The sequence below is a fragment of the Carcharhinus amblyrhynchos genome, chromosome 2 (assembly GCF_965287045.1).
Source record: "Carcharhinus amblyrhynchos chromosome 2, sCarAmb.v2.hapA, whole genome shotgun sequence".
NCBI classification, from domain to species: domain Eukaryota; kingdom Metazoa; phylum Chordata; class Chondrichthyes; order Carcharhiniformes; family Carcharhinidae; genus Carcharhinus; species Carcharhinus amblyrhynchos.
Window position 1 is genome coordinate 53263249 of NC_137325.1, and position 19181 is coordinate 53282429.

General features: G+C 41.6%; 1 protein-coding gene across 2 annotated transcripts in view; it reads right to left on the minus strand.

Annotated features, from left to right (window-relative positions):
• The window catches only part of skap2 (src kinase associated phosphoprotein 2), a 298277-nt gene that overhangs the window by 136621 nt on the left and 142475 nt on the right, over window positions 1-19181 (minus strand). For both annotated transcript variants that reach the window (XM_080205649.1, XM_080205640.1), the window contains exons 5-6: window positions 2122-2199; window positions 591-674 (exon numbers count right to left, since the gene is read on the minus strand). In XM_080205649.1, coding sequence (XP_080061775.1) covers window positions 591-674; window positions 2122-2199 — 162 coding nt within the window. The remainder of the gene's footprint in view (window positions 1-590; window positions 675-2121; window positions 2200-19181) is intronic.

Sequence of the window (19181 nt, forward strand, 5' to 3'; positions counted from 1 at the left end):
GATCTTACATGTTTCTATAAGATTATGAAGGGAGTAGATAAGATAGAAGCAGGGAAGTTGTTTCCACTGGCAGGTGAAACTAGAACAAGGGGGCATAGCCTCAAAATAAGGGGAAGCAGATTTAGGATTGAGTTGAGGAGGAACTTCTTCACACAAAGGGTTGTGAATTCCCTGCCCAGTGAAGCAATTGAGACTACCTCATTGAATGTTTTTAAGGCAAGGATTGATACATTTTTGAACAGTGAAGGAATTAAGGGTTATCGTGAGCCAGGCAAGTGGAGCTGAGTCCACAAAAAGATCAGCCATGATCTTATTGAATGACGGAGCAGGCTCAAGGGACCAAATAGCCTACTCCTGCTCCTAGTTCTTACGTTATGTTTATGTTCTTATGTCTGAATTGATAGGAAGAAACTTTAGGGTACCTAGTTTAATGTTGGGGACTCCCAGGGCCACTGCATCTTACTACTGGTAGGACTGTCCTGTTGCTAGGATTGGACATGCTCAGGGTTGGTGATGGAGTAGTTTGAGTTTCACAGAAAGCAAGACTGTATGACTACTTCTGGTTTTGCTTTGAAGAAGGATAACATTACCTTTCTCCGTCCCATAATAATAGAATACATTGTTGTTAAGTACACACCAACGTTTTTGCCATTCAGAACCAAAGAAGCTGTAATCTGGAATAAAAGCAACCAATTGTTATGGTTACAATAAATATAAATATGAATAAGTAATTTGCTAGTGATGCCTACATTGTCAATACAAATGGAAGTAAATGATTATTTAAATGAAACATGTTAAACTATAATCGGGAGAGTACAGGATCTGGTAACCCAAGGACTTTAGCAGTCAATAATCAGATGAGAGGGGGTGAGCAAAATTGGTAGGCAGAAGAGACCAGGCAGAAGGAGGCAGGTGAGAAGGGGGGGGATGGGAGGAGGGGAAGGGGGGGGGATGGGAGGAGGGGAAGGGGGGGGGATGGGAGGAGGGGAAGGGGGGGGGATGGGAGGAGGGGAAGGGGGGGGGATGGGAGGAGGGGAAGGGGGGGGGATGGGAGGAGGGGAAGGGGGGGGGATGGGAGGAGGGGAAGGGGGGGGATGGGAGGAGGGGGATGGGAGGAGGGGAAGGGGGGGGGATGGGAGGAGGGGAAGGGGGGGGGATGGGAGGAGGGGAAGGGGGGGGGATGGGAGGAGGGGAAGGGGGGGGGATGGGAGGAGGGGAAGAGTTGTGGGGAGGAGCTAGGGAGAAAATTGGAAAATCGTGATCAGTCATTACATGTCCCCAATGTCATATGGTTAAAATTCCAAGACTCTCTTCATCCAGACTCGGCAATCTTGTTTGTTGGCCTCCAAAGTCAAATATAGGAGGGTGGGACCATAATTTCCTGTCCAAGTGCTACAGGCATGCACTCTTTCTGCAGCTGCAGGCAAGCAGCTCCTCTCCCTTATCCTTGTAGAGTTTTAATTTTCCTTTGTTTCTGAAGGAGAATTTGCTTCTTCAAGAAGCTTTGACTTTGGAGGCTGAAGGCAGATGTTTATCTAGAGTCCCAGTTACCAATTAGTCTTCCTGCAAACTCGATGCTCAAATGGAAAGCTGTAGTTTGATTACTACATATAATGTGGACTGATATGTTTCCTTCCCCAAAAGTTCTCATCTGTATCATGTCACGTCTTGGGAAAATTCAATATACTAGCACAACCCGGTATCACATTGTCCCTCTTTTTTTAAACAGCCTGTGACTGCCCTGGTGTTGAGAATAGTAATTAGCAGTGCAGCCCATCACTCAAGCTGCAATCTTCTTCCAAGTGTTTTATAAGGAAACAGAAATTTAGACTGCAAAGCTGACAAGTGAACAGAAATTAAAACAAATTTGGGAGGAAATTCATAACATTGTTGTAGCTGATTATGTACAATCATGATCTCAACTGGCTCTTCTGGAAACTTTTTTTTAAAAAACGGCCATTTTGAAAATGAGAACACCTGAAAAGAAAGGTACAGCTAATGTGAATCCCCCTAAGGCGTCAGAAATATACTCAATAAAAGCTTTATTCTAGAATAAGTATCTCATTGATAGTAACACTCTGTTAGTTTTCAATTGCATCAAGTGCAAAAACAACTGCTTACCTTTTCTACGTTTCTCCAAATATCCAGCTTTCAGAATTTGAGTTAGTTCCTGCGCTGGTATTGGAGGGGATCGCTGAACTACACAGAATAAAGAGAATGTACATTTAAAATAATGTTCCATGATGTAGAGTCATCTTTCCCCCTCACACAAATACACATTTATTTTGAAAGTACGTGTATTGTATGTGTGTACAAATAACAACGTTAGTTTAAGCAGGTCACATTTAAGTACAGTTTCTGATTAAACGAGAATATTGCTGGAAAAATGTATGTTCCTTTTCATTCCAGCTTGATTTAAGTAGAAATAAAATGGAGGAAGGGGAGCAGCAAGGGAAGCATAAAAAGCAGGTGCAATGGCACCTTAGGCACGCAAGATGGAGCCGCTACCCATGAATAATTGTGCTTAAATATGCCCTACACCATCTGCATGTGGAAACAATGATTTCCAAAGAATATCATAGAAATGTATAGTTCCTTGCAGCCACTCCTAGAAATGTAAATGAGGTGTGCCCTCCAGCTCCTCAACCCCTCAATGTTCGCCTCGAAGTCATCCACTTTCACACACATAACAAATGGCCAGAATTTCAATTCTCTGCCATTAACACTGTGACCATGTACCAGATAAATATCCCTCCATGGAATTCACCATGAGAAGTCTGAACCAGGAAAGAGAATACACAAACTGATTTGTTCAAAGGAACTTATTTTCCATGAGACATGGAGGCAGTTTTCTGAGAAAGGGCTTGTTAGTGATTTTAACTTTAACCAGAACAAAAACAAGTAATATAAATTCTTGTCTTATTCTGTAAATTACCCTTTAATTATTTGCATGTATGATTTTTTATTGGTGACAATAAAATAATCCTTATAAACTGTATCAATGCCAGTCCCAAAAAATTTTAATGTTTCTCTATAAATTAACATATCACATCAAAGCAATTTACTATGAGTATCATTAACTATCAGCTCAAATATTCTTCCTCTATCTAGATCCTTCATTTCACACACACACAAATAGAAAATACCAGAAAATGTCAGCAGGTCTGACAGCATCTGCGGAGAGAGAATAGAACCAAGGTTGTGATTAGTCAGAGACGAGGAGTCATCTAGATTCAAAATGTTGGCTCTATTCTCTCTCCACAGATACTGTCAGACCTGCTGAGATTTTAAAGCATTTTCAGTTTTTGTTTCAGATTCTAGCATCTGCAGTATTTTGCTTTTATCTTCGATTCTTCATTTTGTCCCCTCTCTGCTCTTTTTAGATCTTTTCACTGAGAACTGCCGGCACGATTATTATGAACTTGTCGCACTTCGTTCTCTCAGTTTCAACCCCGACATTACCATCTTACCTGCTGACAAGGGTAGTTCTGTTGTTGTTTGGTTTACCAATCTCAACTTAGTAGGGGCTGAATGCAAACTCTCTGTCCAATTTCCCCCCGGGACCAGGATCTCCAAGCCTTTGTACCGGAGGGATTCTAGGATCCACTCTCTTCTCACTAACATCTGTGATTCTTCTGATGCAGTCCATCACCTTAATAGTTTCCAGACCTATTCATCATGAAAGTCCAATCCCTCTATATCTTTAGCTCTACCAAGATAGCCTGAGGGCACTCCACATTTTCCTTGAACAGAAGCCCTACAAGTTCCTATCCACCACCAACACCCTCTTCCATCTAACTGCACTTGTTCTCACACTGAACAATTTCTCCTTCCCCAAATTAAAGGCGCTGGTCCGGTTACCTGCATGGGTCCTACCAATGCTTGTCTTAGTGTAGGATATGTGGAACATATTTTGTTCCACTTGCACTTAGGCCCCTTCCCCCATCTCTTGTTTTCCTCAGAGGAGTTGAGATTCTCCCCCACCACCCCCGATCCATTATTTACAATGCCCTGACTGCATTCATCCTATTTAATGCACTTTTATTTTCATCTCCTTACCTCACTCTCAGAGCTCTAGCAGGATTCTCCTTGTCCTCCTCTTCTACTCCACCAGCCTCAATATGCAACAGGTCATACTTTATCACCACCATCTGGGTGCCACGCCAAACACATCTTCCCAGCCCATTTTAGAACTCCAAAGAGATCATTCCCTCCATGATACTCTGGTCCACTCCTCAACCATCCTCAATACCTCATTCATTTCCTTCTGGACATTTCCATACAAGTGGAGGAAATGCGACACCAGCCCTTTTACCTCCTCCATTTTCACCATCCATGGTCCTTTGCACTCCTTTCAGGTGAACTAGCAATTTACTTGGTTTCTTTCAATTCAGTACGTTGTATTATTAGCTGCTCACTCATGATCTTCTCTTCATTGGTGAGACCAAGACTCTGAGTGTGCAACACATTCATTCGGTCTACAACCATGACTGTGAACTTTCAGTTACTCATCATTTTAACTGTCCTTCTTGTTTTACTCTGACTTTTCTGTCCTTGGCTTGTTGCAGTCTTCCAGTGATACTTATAGCAAACTTGAGGCATCTCCAACTTTCAACTGGGCATTTTCTAGCCTTCTGGACTCAACATTGAATTCAATACTTTTTAGATTGTAACCTCTGCTCAGTTTTGTTTCATTTTGCTTTGCTGTTTCTTCCTTGCCGTTTTTCTCATTTTCTTTCCTTTTGGAAGGCAAATATTTAGCACCTTGCCATCCACACCTCCTCTAGACACATCTTGTATTTATTTATTTGTCCCATTTCCACTCCCTTTGGCTTTGCACCAGTTTCTCTCCACAAATGTTACCAGACCTGCTGGGCGTTTTCTGTTTTGATTCCAGATTTCCAGCATACACACTATTTTGCTTTTGCTTGACTGTTTCATCAAACGTGACAAGAGAATAAAGTTATGGGTTTTGATCAAAAGTCCATTGTCAAGCTGCTTATCTGAAGAACAGCTGTTGGGGAAAAAACACTTGAACTGTGAAAGATGATACTTGCTTCAGCTATTCAACGCAATACATAAGAGTCAAAAATATTAGTTGGTGCCAAAAAGCCACAATGTTTTCTACTACTGATGTAAGTGCCAAATGAAATAAAATTTTGGCTGCCAGTTTGAACCCTGTAAGAAGTCTCACAACACCAGGTTAAAGTCCAACAGGTTTATTTAGTAGCAAATGCCACTAGCTTTCAGGGCTCTGCCCCTTCGTCAGGTGAGTGGGGAGTTCTGATCACAAACAGGACATATAAAGACACATAGTCAGTTTACAGAATACTGATTAGAACACGAGTCTTTACAGCTAATCAAGTCTTAAAGATGCAAACAATGTGAGTGGAGATAGTATTAAGCACAGGTTAAAGAGATGTGCATTGTCTCCAGACAGGCCAGTAAGTGAGATGTTACAAGCCCAGGCAAGTCACGGGGGTTACCAATTGTGTAACATGAACCCAAGATCCCGGTTAAGGCCCGTTTGAACCTACCATGTAAATTAGTGGTGGTTAAGGACTTAGAGTTTCCCCTTGATGCACTTGGCTGCCATTAGCATAACCCATGCAAAAGATTGCAAAGTTTTAAGCACAATTTATGTTCAGTGTTAACTAGCTTTAAAAATGTCATGCCAGAAGCAGGCTCAAATTGGCTTAACTGGTACATAAGGTTGCCAAATTTTATGCCCATAGGGCAATTAATCACCACTGGGATCTTCTACTAATTGTGACCCAATACCTTCAGGGAGACTTCAAAAATTAAGCTTAGTTTTGAGTGCAATGACACAAAAGGTACCTTTGAAAAGCTTTAAATATAAATTTTGTTTGAATTTAATAAGAAACTGAGATGACGCCCGTGAGAGCACAGGCCCGGTGCCCACACAAAGGGACTGTGCAGATGTCCGTGCCGAGAGTGTGTTGAGCAAGAGAACGTGCAAGCTAATTTTTTAATCATATTCCCCCTATACGAATTTAAATAATTCATATATAGTACACAAAACAGGGGATCTAATACTGAGCTCTACTGGAAAGAGTTTTCCCATTCACAAAAACACCTGTCGATTAATACCCTATGCTTCCTACCATTGATTCAATTTCCAATCCAGTTCACTGTTTGGAGCTTATTTTTCTGCAGTGAGGGGCCTTGTAAACTCCATTTATTGACCCTTATTTGCTATCTCCTTAAAAAATTTCTGGTTAGTCAGACATGACTTACAATTAACAATTCCTGTTGACTATCCTCAATCAATTTGTCTTTTGAAATGAGTTATAATGCCCCTCAGAATTTTTTGAATTCTCTATTTTAGAATGTAACTCCTATATTACATTTAGGCAGGACCAGGGGGATATTAGAACTGGAGCATGCCACTCAGCCCGTCAAGCCTGCTGTGCCATTCAGTAAGACCATGGCTGATCATGATGTTATTGCAGAAGGTAAGAGGGCATGGAGTTGGGGGTAGGGTGTTAGCGTGGATACAGGATTGGTTGTCAAATAGGAGGCAGAGAGTGGGGGTTAATGGGTGCTATTCAGATTGGCGGCTGGTGACTAGTGGAGTGCCCCAGGGGTCGGTGCTGGGGCCTCAGCTATTTACCATTTATATAGATGATCTGGAGGAGGAAACCGAGTGTATGGTGTCGAAATTTGCTGATGACACCAAGATTGGTGGAACGGCAAATTGTGCGGAGGGTGTGGAGAGCCTGCAGAAGGATCTAGATAGGCTGGGCGAATGGGCCAGGAAATGGCAAATGGAATTTAATGTTGGCAAGTGTGAGGTGGTCTACTTTGGTAGGAATAACGGTAGGAAAGACTATTACTTACGTGGCAAAAAACTGCAGCAGGCGACGGTGCAGAGGGACCTCGGGGTCCTTGTGCATGAGTCGCAAAAACCCAGCTTGCAGGTGCAGCAGGTGGTCAGGAAGGCGAATGGGATGCTGGCCTTCATAGCGAGGGGGATTGAATATAAAAGTAGGGAGGTCTTGCTGCAGCTGTATAGGGCATTGGTGAGGCCGCAGCTGGAGTACTGTGTGCAGTTTTGGTCGCCGTACTTACGCAAGGATATTTTGGCCTTGGAGGGAGTGCAGAGGAGGTTTACTAGGCTGATACCGGAGTTGAGGGGGTTGAACTATGAGGAGAGGCTGAATAAACTAGGCTTGTACTTGTTAGAGTTTAGATGAATGAGGGGAGATCTCATTGAGACATATAAGATGATGAATGGGATGGATAGGATAGAGGTGGAGAGACTCTTCCCGCTCAGAAAGAACAGTAGGACTAGGGGGCACAGCCTCAAGATAAAGGGGAGGCGGTTTAGAACGGAGTTGAGGAGGAACTTCTTCACTCAAAGGGTGGTGAATCTCTGGAATTCTCTGCCTGTTGAGGTGGTGGAGGCTGCCTCGCTAAATATTTTTAAGACGCGGGTTGATGGGTTTTTGATAAGCGAGGGGATTAAGGGTTATGGGGAGAGGGTGGGAATGTGGAACTGAGCCATGACAGATCCGCCATGATCTTATTGAATGGCGGGGCAGGCTCGAAGGGCTAGACGGCCTACTCCTGCTCCTATTTCTTATGTTCTTATGATCAGATACTTCAATGCTTTTCACACATTGGTCGGAATTCTCTCAAAAAATTCTAAGTGTTGAATTTGTATGAAAACTGGAGTAATTCATATTGGATTTTTGAGTGGGATTTCAGAGAAGAATCTCCCACATTCTATGCACTGCAGAGGACACCAACATGAATATCATTAAAAACTAGGGGATGGGGCCAACCCCCGCTGTAGAAGCTGAAATCAACACATTGAGTGGGCCACTGCACACGTGCTGATCTGTCAGTGCCGAGATTGGCGCATGCACAGTGGCCCCTGCCAGCCTGACGGCCCCCGCAATGTCGGCTCTTCTTTCGATAGCACAATCGCTGGCCTCCCCCAACTATGCCTGGGTCCAGTGCAGACCCCCGCCCCAATCCGCCCCCACCTCCACACCACAGTGCTGACCGAATCCACCCCACCCCGGCACACCCTGATCGTTTGTCTCCCTTCTTCTCCCACCAATCCCTTTGCAGAGAGTGGTAGTGGGCCCCCCCATCCCCACTGATCGCCCCCAAGGCCCTGGTCCATCAGCCCCATCCCCATGGCACTACCCCATGCCCGATGAAAAGTGCCATGGTGTCCCCTGGACAGTGCCACGGGGCAAAGGCTGGCACTGCCAGGCTGCCAATGCCCAGAGGCATCCCCCACTGCTTGACCCTGTGAGGGACCCCAATTACCTTCCCCCTCCTCCCCCCCCACCTTCAATCCAGCAGGATCTGGCTGCTAGCTCCTCAAAAGTGAGGAACTACTCTAAGCCCCACTGGAGTGAGCCACTCCAGCAGGGAGGGGATACTAATGGGTGCGGAGACTTCAGTCCTCGGCCTGCTAATCATATTGAAATTATATTGAAATAACTATTTAAATGGTCTTGAGCTTCCCTGCTGATTTCTGGCATGGAGTGACACTGCTAGATATCCAGTGCTGGGAGCCGCTAGCAGGACGTGAACATGCATGCAAACCCTGCGAATTGGCCAACATGACAATTTCTCTGCCTATTGTGTTAAAAAAAATTAGCACAGCGAAATGGGAGAATCATGGCCATTATCTCCATTAACCCTTTGCATTGTTAACCAAAAATTTATCTACCTCTACCTTAAACATATTCAATGACTTGAGTTTCCTGTGCCCTCTGGGATAGAGAATTCCAAATATTCACAACAATCTCATAGAAACATACAGTCCCATAGTGCAGAAGGAGGCCATTTGGCCTGTTGAGTCTATGCCGACCACAATCCCATGCACTTACCCTAGCTAGTCCCCCTGACATTAAGGGGCAATTTAACATGGCCAGTCCACCTAACCCACACATCTTTGGACAATCCGTATAAAGAAATTTCTCCTCATCTCGACCTTAAGTGGCAGCCCCCTTATTTGAATTTGTGCCTCCTGGTTCTAGATTCCCCAGCCAAGGGAAGCATCTTACCAAGTACTTTGTAGGTTTCAATGAGATCACCTCTCATTCTACAAAACTCTGGAGAATACAGGCTCCGTTTGCCCAATTTCTCTTCATAAGACAGTCCCACAATCCCCAGAATGTTAAACATTCAGTGCACTCCCTCTGTGGTGATAATATTCTGAGGTAAGGGGACCAAAACCACATGCAGTAATCCAAGTGCAGTCTAATTAAGCTTCTACACAACTGAAGCAACGTCTCACTACTCCTGCACTCAAATCTTCTTGCAATAAAGGTTAGTATTCCATTAGCCTTCTTAATTGTTTGCTGCACATGCATGTTAGCCTTCAGTGACTTATGGACAAGGACACTTCCTAATTTCTTATCATTTAGCAAATACCATGCATATCTGTTCCTCCTACCAAAGTGGATTACCTCACATTCACACTCCTCCTTAATTACAATGGTCAGGACTTTCCAGGCCTGCTATAACATGACTTGTTGTGGGGGATGTGGCGACCCAGCCATTGGCTTTTGATGGGACCGGATGATGCTGGCAGCAGGCAGGGCTGGAAAAGTCCATACATTGTCTGTTTTTTTTAAAAAGAGTTTAATAGATTGTAATAGGCTTACATTAATACTGCAATGAAGTTACTGTGAAAATCTCCTAGTCGCCACACTCCAGGGCTTGTTCGGGTACACAGAGGGAGAATTTAGCAAAGCCAATGCACGAACCAGCATATCTTTCGGACTGTGGGAGGAAACTGGAGCATCTGGAGAAAATCCACAGAGACACAGATAAAACAAGCAAACTCCACACAGACATGTGGAGTTATGAACCCGTGTCCTTGGTGCTGTGAGGCAAGAGTGCTAACCACTGTGCCGCTCTCCCCTTTGGTTCCCCTCTTTTGTGAAGCCAGGCACAAAACATTCATTAAGAACAATGCTTTGGGAGAACAATCTTCTGCTTCTACAGACAAAGCTGAAAAGACAACAAATGGCTCTGCAGTGACATGCTTCCCTATAGGGTGGTGTCAGTTCACAGTTCATATGCTGTTTCCTTAAAATTCAGTCTTTCAATGGACATCAGATTACAAATAAAATATAGTGTTTCAAATTAGCTAGAAATAAATCTCACTTAAAACTTGTAGACAATTAGAAGCATTGCAACAGGCTATTCATCCCAAACAGCCGATTCCACTGTTTACATTCCACACAGACATCCTTCCACTGAGTACCTCTTCCCTCCATCACTGATCCCCCCACCTCATCCCACCACCATTGCCCCTACATCCTTCTTTTTCTTTCTCGCTTCAGAATAGATTAAGCATCTCTGAATGCATTGAATCTTTATGCTTCAACCATTCCATATGGCAGCACATTCTCAATACTTTTTTCAAGTTCATTACTTGATTGGTTTTAATTTACATAGGCTGTAACATATTTATGTCACCTTGTTCTGGACTTATCCAGAGAGGAAACAGGTTCTCCCTATTGAACCCCTCCATAAAATACCTGTATGAGAACAGGAAAAAAGTTTCATAACACAGAAACAGAATTTTGATAGTTTAGTGTGTATGCAAAGGTTTTCCGCTTAGCTATGTCTACCAATTTCATTTTAAAAAGTTATTGTATATTTAAAATGTGTACACCAAACATTCATGAATATAACATCAACATATTTGGCACAACTAACTAATGTAGTCACAGAGGAAGAACTAGCTATTATGATGGTGGAGTCCCATCAGGCCTCTCAAAAAAGTGCCTGAAAAGAAAACAAATTCCATGAAATTTACATAACGTACCAAAGACACATGAAGTACAAGCATCAAGATAGCTTTAAGATGAAATAAATTCTCATTATTTAAAACCAGCACAGTAACTCTGCCATGGAGGTTAACCAATCTTTGAAGAAGAGTGTCAGTTTTGCTGTGCAAAATCAACAGATAATTACAACATGACAATTCATCACAGGGTGATTTAATGACATTTTGATTTTTCTGAGACCAAACGTAATATCAGACAGACCCCAAGGGAATTTTTCAACAACAATCGGTGAAGTTTATATAATGTATTTATAGGCAGACCTAATTTATAAAATGAAACTATTACCACATCTCTTCCTACAGAAAGATCTAATTTCATCAAACAAAATAGTAACTGTACGTGTACACAGACCAAGCATTCACCCTTAAAGACAGTAGAATAGCAAACCGCACCATCAAGGTTATATACTTAATGGATTCACGTGTCTTTTTTGCAGTAACTTTCATCAGGAACTCAATTAGTGGTGTTAGAAATCATACTAAAACTCACATCCCTGCCACAAAATATCTTTAAGATGAATATGCTCTGGAAACACAATAGGAATCACTAGAAATTAAAAATGTTTCCAAAGTTTAATACAGCAAACAATAAAAATCAGCACTGAGACAGACTGTTAGATTTCTAGCCTTTAATCAGCTTGAATTGTATGAATTGAAATTATATACAAAATTCTATGAATTTAGGGGGAACAATACATCATAATTTTATTAGCCAAAATTTTTGCCAGTCAAAATCTTAATTCATACTCTGTGCCACATTCTCAAATGTTTACCCCTGCCCCCTCTTCCTCGCCAAAAGAAGAATATGTCCATTGGTCTCAAAGGTATTGATTTATGGTAATGCACGATTCCATGATTGTCTTACATGGGGTCCTACTTCATGGCCATTAATTACAAATGACTAGAAATCCAATGCATTGTATCACGTCCAGTTGCTATTGTTTCATCAATCATGAAGGACATTCTTCTGAGCGTGATCTATCCTGCATGTGCGCTTGCGTATAATCTGTGAACACCACCTCCACCCATACCTGCAGGATTGAGACTTGGGCAAAAGGCCTCAGTGTTAGTCCAACACCACTGAGACCAGCACAAGCTCCTTGCTGTTAACCGATTAATGCAAACACAGTACAGCCCATTTTTCTAATTTAACACTTTAATAATCAGCAATCTAATGTCAGTGTAACATTATCATGATCATAAACAATATTTCCAATTCACTGGAGTCTGAAAATGCTCTTTGCTAAATGTTAAATAAACAAAATTTTAGGATTTCATCATTCAATTAGCATATCATCTCTTAAAATCCACACAGCAAGATGACATCTATTCCAAACAGAATTGAGACTTTGTTTTGCATTTAAAGTCAGGTCTTAAAATGTCTAAAGCAAAGCATTAAAATTAATACTGAACACTTTAGACAGTATGGTTCATGGCCCAGCATACAGGTTACACAAACATTAGCACATGTTCTGTCATTTTTGTTTTAAGCAGCAGATAAGTAATCAATATTTTCAAAAGTCACTAAATCCTCAATAAAACTACATGTTCAATGAGAGAAGTGTTTGCTCAATCTGCACAGTTAATCCCTCTTCATCTAACTGAGCTCTCTATTTATTCAAACCTCTTGCAAACCTTGCTGGAGCAGATTAGCTCATCTGTGCATGCTAAACATGCTTTGACAATTTAAGCACCATGTAATTGTCAAGGGATGCTTCCCTAACATCAGTCTGCTCTTAGTGGGTCAGCATCTCACAATCTTGGAAATTGAAGCATACTGTCTCAAGACTTATAACATACAATCCAGTGTTACAAAGTTAAGTGCAACAATAATTAGTTTTATTTGATCCATTGCTGCATAACTGTAAATTGCTTAATTTTAAATTATATATCTCTGCTCACCCAGGAAAATAAACTCCATGCATTAATAACTACAATTAGATAGCTTTTACCTTTATTCTAAATGAGTCAAATATTTCCACAATTATCAATATCAAAATGTTCATTCAGCAAATCAGCTTCCATTATCATAAATGGAATATGGTGCTAAATTTCTGATAGCTAAGTGTAGTCCAGGATGAAATCCTCAATGATCATTTTACCAAACAATGATTGCCCCACATCTTCTTAGTATTATTAAGTTAGATACTGAAATGTGACAACTTATTGCTAGCTCTGCTTCCTGCAGCCATATTGCTCACTGCTTTCAGTACTTTCGAACTCTTGGGAATAGAGACTAAACAAAGAAGCATCAAGTTTAAACTTAAGTAAACTTGCAAAAAACAGGCAGGCAAGCAAGCCAGAAACAAAGTTGGCAAGCCAACTGATCTTGGAAAATACAGAATATTGCTTGGAAATATGCTTGGAAAATACTGAACATTAATTAAACATTCCATTTACTTATTAGGTACTACTTCCAAACAAAATCTAACAGCACAAATATAAAGCAAAACTCCAAGCCAAAACAAGCACTAATTTGGTTGCTCCATCAGCACCAAGAAGGCTTGTACAGATCACTATTGAGTGCCAGATAAATGCCACTTTACCTTCAGTACAACACCTAGTGAGCATGCAGCTCAAGAAACCATTTCATATAATTGCAACACAATGTATATTGAGACTGTAGTAGGGTCCTGGCATTACTTCAAACTTCATGTCAATAAGCAGATTCAGAAATTCAAGCCAAGTGAAACACTGGGTGCATTTATTCCATCTGAATATCAAAGTATTGGTATCTTTTGGAAGAAGCTGAAAATAGAACTAGGCCACCAAAAAAATGAAAATGGGTTGAGACCTTTCATCCCATTAGAATCAGATGGGTTCAGTGATGGGTGCAGAAATATTGCAAAGGCCAAAGTCACTTTTTACACAAGCATGAAAGCTTGCCACAATTATCAGGAACTAATTTGAATACATTTACATCTCATTGTCAGACCTAGACACTAGAGTCTCACCCCACTGTCAAATAACCCACCCACGTCAGAATGGAACAAACCACAATTGACTTCAAAACATCTGCAGCTGGCAAGCACCCACGGAGGGGAGCTTGGAGGAGTGCAGTAATCAGGGAAAAGTAGACTCCAGAGCAATGGGGCAGTGGAAAGACTCAAGGGTGATGGGTGGTCGGTGGGGCAGAGGGTGGAAGACTCAATGGTGACAGTGCGGTTGGCTAAAGGGTGACAGGGAAGGGGAATGACTCTAGGATAATAAAGATGGAAGACTTCAGGGTGACAGGGCGGGGGTGCGCGCAAAAGACTCAAGGGTGATGGTGCAGTGGGTGTGGTGGATTCCAGGGTGGCAGGCCAGTGGTGGAGTGAAGATTCCAGGGTGATGGGCTGCAAACTGCACAGTATTCAATATATCTGTTGAACTATATTTAAGAAATTACGGCACATTTCTACATGGTGGTAACGAAGGGTGTATTTTTGTTAACTTCCTTATTTTATTTTTATATTTTCTCTGATGATTATGGCAAGACTGCTGCATTTATTAATTCAGTTGTAGCATTAGCTATGTGGAATGTTGTCATATCAATCGGGTCTTCCTCTGTGAACCTGGCAGTTATCACAGCCAAGGCTAATATTGCTCTTATGCATGGCACAGAGGTACTGTCACTGGACTAATAATGACGTGGGGATGCCGGCATTGGACTGGGGTAAACATAGTAAGAAGTCTCACAACACCAGGTTAAAGACTTTAACCTGGTGTTGTGAGACTTCTTAGTGGACTAGTAATCCAGAGATACAGGATAATTGCTCCAAGGACCCGGGTTCAAATTCCATCACAACAGATAGTGAAATTTGTATTCAATAAAAAAATCTGGAATTACAAGTGTATTGATGCCAATGAAATCATTGTCGATTGTTATAAAATCCATCTGGTTCATTAACGTCCTTTAGGGAAGGAAATCTGTCATCCTTACCCGGTCTGGCCCATGTGACTCCAGACCCACAGCAATCTGGTTGACTCTTAAAGGCCCTCTGAAATGGAAAGTAGGTAGGGATGGGCAACAAATACTGATCTAGTCAGTAATGCCCATATCACGTAACTAATTTAAAAGTAAAATCAACAAACGAGCACTTGAAAGTGATCATTAAACCTAGCAAGAGGTGGAAACTGCTCAAATGTTCAATGTTTCCCTCCAACTGTGTAAAAAAGGTTTGGAGGTTTAAGCGGAAGAGACCAGTGAGAGTGCCATAGCTTTTTTTTTTAGGTGTGGTGGTGTGGTGTTGGGTGGAAAGGGAAAAAGACAAAGGAGAAAACATTTATTCATATACTGCACTCGGCAGACTACAGATTCTCCTACGGGACACACTGGGACAGGTCGCTAACCATGCAGCCCATTTGGTTTTCCTCACCAACATCAACGAAGAAACCAACATCAGCTCTGACGGTTCCAGCAGGGGACAAGAGAAGGTTGGGAACCTGATTCCCAAATTGATAGGTCTTGCTGCGGTTCTTCGTCAGAGCCACTGCCGTAGCCCAACACCGTGTTCCCCAATCAATCGATCAGAGGGGTGTGCAGGATGACACATTAGATCTGCAAAATTAATGATTTCTAATTCAATGAACCTGGCATGATTTGCAACGGATCACCAGCACTTGAATTTTTGATTCTGCAAAAACCATAGGATTGGAGAGGAGTACTAGGAAAATGGCTTCCCAGGTCTTGTATTCTTACTTGGAGATCCTGTAGGATCTCAGATGCAGTGCAGTAAGCTCTTCCAAAGACCGAAGAGGAAAACGTCTCCACCAAGCAGGTATGTGGAAGTGACTGAGGACGTCAGCAACAGAGTTATGCTCTGCACAACCCGGACACAGTGCATTAAGAGGATAAAGGATCTAAGCAGGGCAGGAAAGGTGGGTGGCATACCAACACTTTCCATGCCAAGCCCCAGTCTTTGCCTTGCCCAGCATTTTCCTGCACAGTACTCCTCAGAACATCATACCTTGGAGTTCCACTCATTCCTCTTCTGCAGGAACCTCACATAATCATCTGTGCAGCAACACTCACCCTCATCCTCCTGCCCTCTTGCACCTACGTCTCACACTCTCCCTCCACAAACAGTATTCTTTCCTCATCTCCAAAAAGGCCATTATGAACATTCTCAGCTCTTTGCTTTCTTTGCTTGTTGGGGAAGAGAACCAGGACAGGGAGATATGGAGTTGGCTCTCCAGTGACAGGCACTTTATTGGCTATGGTGATGCGCTCCTTCGTGCTCCATTGGGAAGGTGGTGCTGCAGCAGAAAGGCTGCAAACGTCAGCAGCGTCTTGCGGTGACAGCCTGAACTTTCAGCACTACATGTCCAGAGAGCTGATCCTCTGCCCTTAAATACTTGGGGTCTTGGCTCCTTTCAGTTGGATTTAAATGTCCATCTCCTTTGCTCCATGGAGGGTGTACAAGTGAGGAACAAACAACTGATGCTACTGGCAGTGGTGGCATTGCTTTTGCCTTTTTCCGTCTTCGGGAGGTGACGGCACAGTTGTACCAGTTACTTACATACTGTGCTGAAGGCTGGTAGCAGGATAGCGAAGCTGAAGGTGAGTGGAGTTCTAGACAGGTGAAGTGCCTGGCAAGAAGTTGACAATCATTCGTCAATTCGTGACACCACGGTCTGAGAGAATAAATGCTTCAAATAGAAGCATCTCCTTGGCCACAGATGAAGCTCTTTAGTTTCACTGAAAGTTCTTCCCGCTGTGCACTCGCCCCAATGACTCTGGTGAGTTGCTGACAAATCAGGAAATTAAGTCTTTTGGCTGATAAATCCAAAATTGAGGTTTAAAACAGTCCTTAATTATTTTAAGGAGTTACTCAACAGAACCAAAGGAGTTCCCCCACATGTTTTCAATCACATCCCATAGAAACTTGGAAGAGGTGTAATGCTGGAATCCAGACCCAATATCGATTTCAGCAAATTTAACTCACCATATCTATGAAAAACTGGCTACATGTGGCTGGGAAACCTTCCAGTCTAATGTTTTCAAGACACTTCTGTACTACAAGACCATAAGACATGGGAACAGAAGTAGATCAATTATCTACCGATTTAGTAATATGAAGTATGTGGTGCTTTACTGCTGAGAGCTACAAACAAAATTCTCAAAATAGGACTAATCAGGCCTCAAGTAAACTTTGTACAGGAAACTGTATGACATCTTCACTTTTTGACCTTTTGCTGCTAACCTCCCACTGCGAAGCATCACCTCATCCTACTGTTTATTTTGAGCCCTGCTGGATTCATATTCAGGAAACAAGTTATCACTGGCAGAGGATATAGCTGACCACCCATCCATGTTTAAAAAACAATGAGTTTTTACAAAATATTTATTTTACCACATTAATACAGGAAGAAATGTTCAATACACAAACCATTTTTATAGCACACACTAAAATCACAACTTTTGCTTACAGGAAGGGAACAGTATTTCTATAGCTATTGTAATTCAAAGGAAACATATCACTTTTTAAAAAAATGTCCTAATAAATTCTCAGTGTTCACAGAATATATATTATTACTAATAAATGATTTTAAATAAAGTGCTTTATATTTGAAGTTTTTGCTTCATCAGATTATTATTACACTTACCAGTGCTATACTGAAACGAAATATGAAAACATTTGCAATCTAAAAATATAAAGTAGTTTCCTTTAGAGTAATATACAATTTATGGGGAAAATCCAACTTTGTGTGATGGCAAACATTATTACAAAAATAAAAAAATGCAGTAAAAATCCAAGCAGGTCTGACAGTAGCAGTGGAGAAAGAATAGAGCTAATGTTTTGAATCTGGATGACCCTTTATCAGAAATTACGACAAAGAAAATAGGATGAGATTTATACTGTAAGAGTCGAGGGCAGTAATTGACAAAGATGTCAGAGGCAGAAAGACAAAGACAAAGTCAAAATGCAAATAATGGTGAAAAGAGCTGCCATCATCGCCCTTCTCAGCCTTAATCACCACCACTTACTGCTCGGAGCATGGTGGATGGAGGAAGGGAAAAGTAAGGGCTCAGTATGGAATTATTAGATTGCAGAGAGTTTGTTAAATCAAGGCAGAAAGTTTGCATCAAGGATTGGGCTGACCTTGCTCCTTCAGTCCCAGAAGTAACATTCTAAAGCATCTACCTGCGGCCAACACATCCCACTCCCTCAAGTTCCAGGAAACCTGGCCTGTAGCTGTTAAATTTAAATAGCCCCCAAAATTTGCAGAACAGAGCCATCATTTAAATATTATGGACCTGTCTCTCCAAAGCAGATTACGGGGCACCAAACGTGAAATATCTAAACCAGAAGTAGACTTGTTGGGTTTGACATATTTAGCAATTCCCCCCCTCTGGTGACCCTTTCTCACCTGCCATGAGGTAGGGGGTGAAAGTTAAAATTCCATTCAAAAGATACATAAGAATATTGCTTCATGGTGATAACTGTCAACATGAGAAATATTTTGCTTGTGGCATTCAAAAACTAGCTCCAACCACAGTCCAGACACCTCCAAAGGGATGAAGTTTGCTTATTTTCCTCCAACTAGATGAGTGCAAGCATTATTAATCTCTTCTGCTTCTCATCACAATACTTATGTTTTATTCTTAGCCATCATTCCCAGGTCTGTAAGCAATACATGAGCTATTACTTAGGACCTGGACCTACATACTCAGGGAGCTGAATAATAAATCCTGGACCTGTTAACTCTTAGATGATCCCCTCTTCCTCACTAATTCCAGTCTTCATTTCTTCCTTTTTCTTCTTCAGTTTTTCCCACTCTTCTTCAGGCGCCCAAGTCCTCTGCCATAAGCTCGTGATTTCAAGCCCATGTGCCTACTAAATGAATAAACTCTTTCAGTTATCCTAAGGCTCCTAATCCTATAATGTTCTCTTATTTTTCAGAACACCTCTTTGTGTTCCTACATACCCATGTTTTAAGGATTATAGTGCACACATTTTATTTAAAATATACAAAGAATTTAAATATAGTATCACACTTAGTTCACACTAACATGAATGCAACATTAGCTCAAAGTCTACTTGTAATTAACCTGTTGCTTTTATGAGACATGTGCAGCTGATCTTAGCTTAAAAAAATACTGGCACCATCTTTGTGGCTACCGCATTATAATATGTAGAAAATATTTTAAACACTATGTGACATATTACATATAATCAAAAGATGAAAAATCATTAATCTTCTTTCATATTATATACCATCAAACATATTTGTAATACTTAATTTTGACAACTCAAGATTAAGAATACTTTTAGTGGCTCAGTATTGATCTGTTAAATAGAAGAGATAAAATCTAAACAGATTTGACAGGATGAAGTTTTGCGCTTAGCCA